Here is a 4,953-nt window from a genome sequence, read left to right as displayed (position 1 = left end):
CCTGCTCACCCTCCATCCCAGCTTCCTGCACCTGCCTGCACACCTGGCAGTGGTGGTGAACTACAGAGGGGCAGTCCCCCGCCTACCCTCAAAAGCCGTTTATGCCGGTCCACCTTCAGGAGCCATTCCTCAATTTCCAAACTGGACACCTCGCTCAGCAGAAGTAAACCTCAGGCCCCCAAGGAGAGCCACCGGCAACTTTGTGCCCAGCAGACCTTCGGTTCTGGCACTCCTCTCTAAGAAACAAAGGACAACTGCCAACCCTGCTCACCTACAGGCAGAACCCCACCCACATGCACACCGGGTGTCCGACCCCAAAGTGTCCCTCCAATCAACTGCCTGTGGCCATCAAGTGAGGTGGAAGAGACTGCTGCCTGATGGAAGAGCAATACCTCAGCCAGGTTCTAAAACGTCAGTGGTTGGTGGCTGGGTGCTGAGGCCTGGCCAGTGCTTGGGGATATTCACAGCATGGCCCCTTGGATGACTCACTGTGCCCAGGTGCTGGTGGGCACATGGCCTGGAGGTCTTTGCCCTGCAATCAACTTCAGCCTGATATCCTGTCACTTGGGAGTCTTTTTACTCTAGGAAGTTTGGTCCAGAGGGAGCAAAAGATGCCATGCCTCAGAACAGAACCAGGCTGCTCTGAATCTGGCACCAGATGGCGGGAGGGGTGGTGGCTGGGAACAAGTTCTGGAGGAGACCCAGTCCCGGGCTCACCTCTAGGCTGGAGAAGGTGGGGCATTACAACAGGCACAGCAGTGGTGTGGGCAGGCGGCAGGCCAAGGTTTGTGCTCTGGAGTTTTTATGGTGTGGTACCGGGGCTCCTGGAAGATTTTGCCTTATAGGCAACATGCCAAAGCGGGCAGGGCTGACATCCCCAAGCATACCCCACCCAGGACTGTACAGGAGGGTAGCTGAGGTGGACCTCGGGTCACATTCTAGAGTGGAGGTAGTGTCAGCTTCATTGTATATGAGTTTTAAAAAACCAAATGTGTTGGGATACCAAAAAAGTATCCCCAAATGGGTACTGCACAGTGCAGGATGGCAGTCACTGTACCCCATCATTGCACTCTCCAGAGGCTAAGGGACCAGCAGGTGTAGCAGAACCCACAGGGCACATAACCACAGGCCAAAGCTCCATCTGGGGCCGCAGTGAGAACGATTACGACTCAGATGGTGGGACATTCTGTGGCTTCAAAGCCACATATATCTCATTTGGTGAGTTGTCATAAGTTCCAAAGTTTCCCTGGCTCAAAGTAAAGTCACTTTGGGTTTTAGTTTAATTCCGAGACTGAATTACAAGCCGTCAGGAACTGGACTGGGCGTGGTCCTGAGGCAGGGACCGGTTGTTGTGTCAACTGGCATGCAGGCCCATGTGCCTGCTGACCTGAGCAGCAAGGGAGCACCCAACTGGGAGCTCAGCTCTGGACCTGCCATCAGGCCACGCAGCTTGGCCTCCAGACCCAACCCCTCTCCTCCTGCACAGGGGTAGAGGCCTAGTGCAGCGTCTGGGAGCTGGGTCAACTGCCCCACAAAGGTCACCTCACCCCATAAAAGCAGATGGCCTGCAGGAAGTCCAGGCAGAGATGTCTCATATTTAATTCTCCTCAGTGAGGGCAGTCCAGACTGTGCCTTAGGCAGGCTCTGCCCAGTCCTCAGGGTTGTGGGGGTCAGGGATGCAGCTGATAAAAGGCTGGACATTTCACCCAGGCAGGCAAGCTTCCGGGCCATTCTGTCCAGCAGGCTTTGCCTCTTTCAGGGGCTGCAGGCTCAGGACACAAGCAGCAGGGTCTGAGGTCTGTCCCCTGGAGCCTGTCCTTCAGTGACCTAGTATGTTTCTACTTCTGTAAGGTAGACCCTGGTTTACTGACAGACAGCTGAGGATGAAATGAGAGCTGTGAAAGCCCCCAGGGAATGTTTCTCAAGAGGATGTGACGTGTTCATTGTATCCTTATAACTTGGCACAATGTGGTACAGACAAGATGATCTACTTTCTGTAGACTTTTATCATTGATTACTATTTTCCACATCACATTTCATATACACATTATCTCTTGAACATCAGCAGACTCCTCAGGCATTTCTGCAATTTTAACTATAGCTCTGTCAAGCTCCTAGCTCAACAAACTGCTTTGGAAATTTGTAAGTATATTCTACTGTAGATGTGCTCATCACTTACACTTTGTTTTGGAAAATAATAGATTAATACACCTGATAGTTTTAAGCACTTAGAACTCAGCTATAAGGTAATGATAAGAGGTGAGATACGATGACAAGGACAGGTCTCATCGTCACCACCAGGGTGGCAGGGATACAGGATTGGGGGGGGGGGGCTTTGAAAGCTTTATTCATTCTTATTTCTCTTTCTCTCTCAAAAAAAAAGAAAGAAAAAAAAAGAGGTGAGATACCAGTGAACAAAAGTCAAAGCCAATTAACATAAATGCATTCACTTATCATGAAAAAAAATAAGAAAAATAAAAAGGTCTTTCTACAGACACAAGCAATAGAAAAAAGTGCATTTTTTTTTAAAAAGAAGTGCATGTTTTAGTAATCAACTTGAACTCTATACAGCATTCTAGTACTTAGCCACATGACCAAAAGGTTAAGACTTTGCCATCTATATAATGTGCTCTTACATCTCAGCTGAGCAAAGCTAGTATTTAACCATACAGATCTTATGTACATCATTTGGCTTAACATCTCTCCAACGAAGAGAACTTATATTAGGAGGTATTATTTCAGAGAAATGAACTCTTTTTAAAAATGCCTACATCTTAAATTCTTAACTTTTATAGTTCAACCATTACCATGTAGGCACAATATGCCTCTATTTTCAGAGTAAAAAATCCACCACAATTTAGTTATAGTCAGGTCTTTATTTAAGAATCTCATCTGCCAACTTAGCGTTTTCCACCAACACGGGGAGCAGAAACCTTCACAGGCTTCACAATCTTTTGCTTAGGTGCTGCCTTTGTGGGAGCCTGTAAAAAGATATATGACTTTTCTGTAAGTTTAAAATTTCAAAATAAGTTTTAACAAACAAAACACCCAGAAACCAGTTATGAGCATCACTGCCATTAGAGCCTTGCACTGATTCTTTAAAAACCCCAAAACTTTTTATTTACCACAATTTGGATTAAAAGTAAGTTTTCTGCCTGGACAGCATGGCTCACTGGTTGAGTGTCAAATTATGAACCAGGAGGTCATGGTTCGATTCCCATGCCCAGGTTGCAGGCCTGATCCCCAGTGGGGGGCACGTAGGAGGCAGCCAATCAATGATTCTCATCATTGATGTTTCTCTCTCTTCCTCTCTGAAATCAATAATATACACACACACAAGTGTGCACATTTTTAAAAAGTTAAGTTTTCCTGTTGTTTTAAATAAGAAATCCAAGACAATTCCACAATTACCTTAGCAGCAGCCATTGCCGTCTTTTTAGATGCTTGCTTAGCCTTTTTTGCTTCCTTGGCAGCCCTGTAGGGTTAAAAATAACTTAAGGCAAAGTACTTTACTCTTTAAGGATACAGATTATTAACAAGGAGCTAGATTGTTTTGGAAAAGTAAAATTATCATATTCTTTCCCTCTCCCCGATTATTTTTAGGATAAGCCCAAGGGGGTTGTCAATGTTATTAACCACCAAGTCAGTTTAGCACATACTAGAAATTGTACAGCAACATTCACTGCATGTAGAAATTTCAACAAATCAATTAGAGCCAAGCATGTCAAACTCTCGGCCCGTCATGCTTGACTTAGACGGTATTGTAAACTCCTGATTATTAAACCTAAATAATGCTCATAAGGAAGGCTTCCTCACCTGATAGCTTGTTCTCGCTGAGCTTTCCTAACTTCAGGCTTCTGGTTCCTCTTGGCCATTATATCAGCAAGAGATGCACCAGTGATGGCCCTCTGGAATTTGACTGCACGGCGGGTTCTTTTCTTTTGGATTTCTTCCTACAGAACAAAAAGATGGGGAGGACACTTAAGAATTGTTCTCCATGGATTTGGGTGAGAAATTAAACTCTTTGAGGCAGGGTAAGTAAGTCTTAGGATTAGTATTTGTCTTAGTCCACTTTGGTTGCTGTAATAAAATACCAGACTGAACAGCTTATAAACAGAAATTTACTTCTCACAGTTCTGGAGGTTGGAAGTCAGGATACCAGCATTACCAGGTGAGGACTCTTCCTGCTGTAGCTCTATACCTGCGGTCGGCAAAATGTGTCTCTCGAGCCACATGCGGCTCTTTGGCCCCTTGAGTGTGGCTCTTCCTAAGCCTTAGGAGTACCCTAATTAAGTTAATAACAATGTACCTACCCACATAGTTTTAAGTTTAAAAAATTTGGCTCTCAAAAGAAATTTTAATCATTGTACTGTTGATATTTGGCTCTGTTGACTAATGAGTTTGCCAACCACTGCTCTATACCTACCATATGTTGTAAGGGGTAGGGGAGCTCTCTCCTGGATCTTTTATTTAAGCCATCTATTACAAAACCTGGCCGTTTTTACTACAAAAAATGAAGCTCTAAGGAAGTTAACTGGATAGTACTTTAAAAAAACTGTTTATTAAGGCAGGGATATGCAAATATCTTTAAATGTTAAACAGAACACATGGAAAAAACGGGGAACACTCGAGGTTACACTAAAATGCTCATTTTACTTTAAAGTTTTTACTGAGGTGAAATCTTATATAAAATTCCACCCTTTGCTTATTTACACTTTTTTCCATCTTAAATACATTTAAAAATTTTTTCTTTATTGTGGTGAAATATATATATCAAACTGACCATTTTAAAGCATTTTTAGTGTATAATTCAGTGACATTAAGAACACTCACTGCCGAACCGGTTTGGCTCAGTGGATAGAGCGTTGGCCTGCGGACTGAAGAGTCCCAGGTTCGATTCCAGTCAAGGGCATGTACCTGGGTTGCATGCGCGCAGGAGGCAGCTGATCGATT

The 4,953-nt window shown here is 44.5% G+C and overlaps 1 protein-coding gene across 1 annotated transcript in view; it reads right to left on the bottom strand.

The window, feature by feature from the left end:
- Window positions 1–2,856: 2,856 nt before the first annotated feature.
- Window positions 2,857–4,953, bottom strand: part of RPL24 (ribosomal protein L24) — a 4,201-nt gene continuing 2,104 nt past the window's right edge. Inside the window, 3 exon segments of the mRNA XM_006779370.2 lie at window positions 2,857–2,981; window positions 3,412–3,475; window positions 3,817–3,953. Of these exon segments, the coding sequence (XP_006779433.1) occupies window positions 2,901–2,981; window positions 3,412–3,475; window positions 3,817–3,953 (282 nt within the window). The 3' untranslated portion in view covers window positions 2,857–2,900.

The sequence above is a fragment of the Myotis davidii genome, unplaced genomic scaffold, assembly GCF_000327345.1.
Source record: "Myotis davidii unplaced genomic scaffold, ASM32734v1 scaffold48, whole genome shotgun sequence".
Taxonomy (NCBI): Eukaryota; Metazoa; Chordata; class Mammalia; order Chiroptera; family Vespertilionidae; genus Myotis; species Myotis davidii.
Note: the sequence above shows the minus strand (reverse complement) of the source record. Positions and strands in the feature narration are given on the sequence as shown.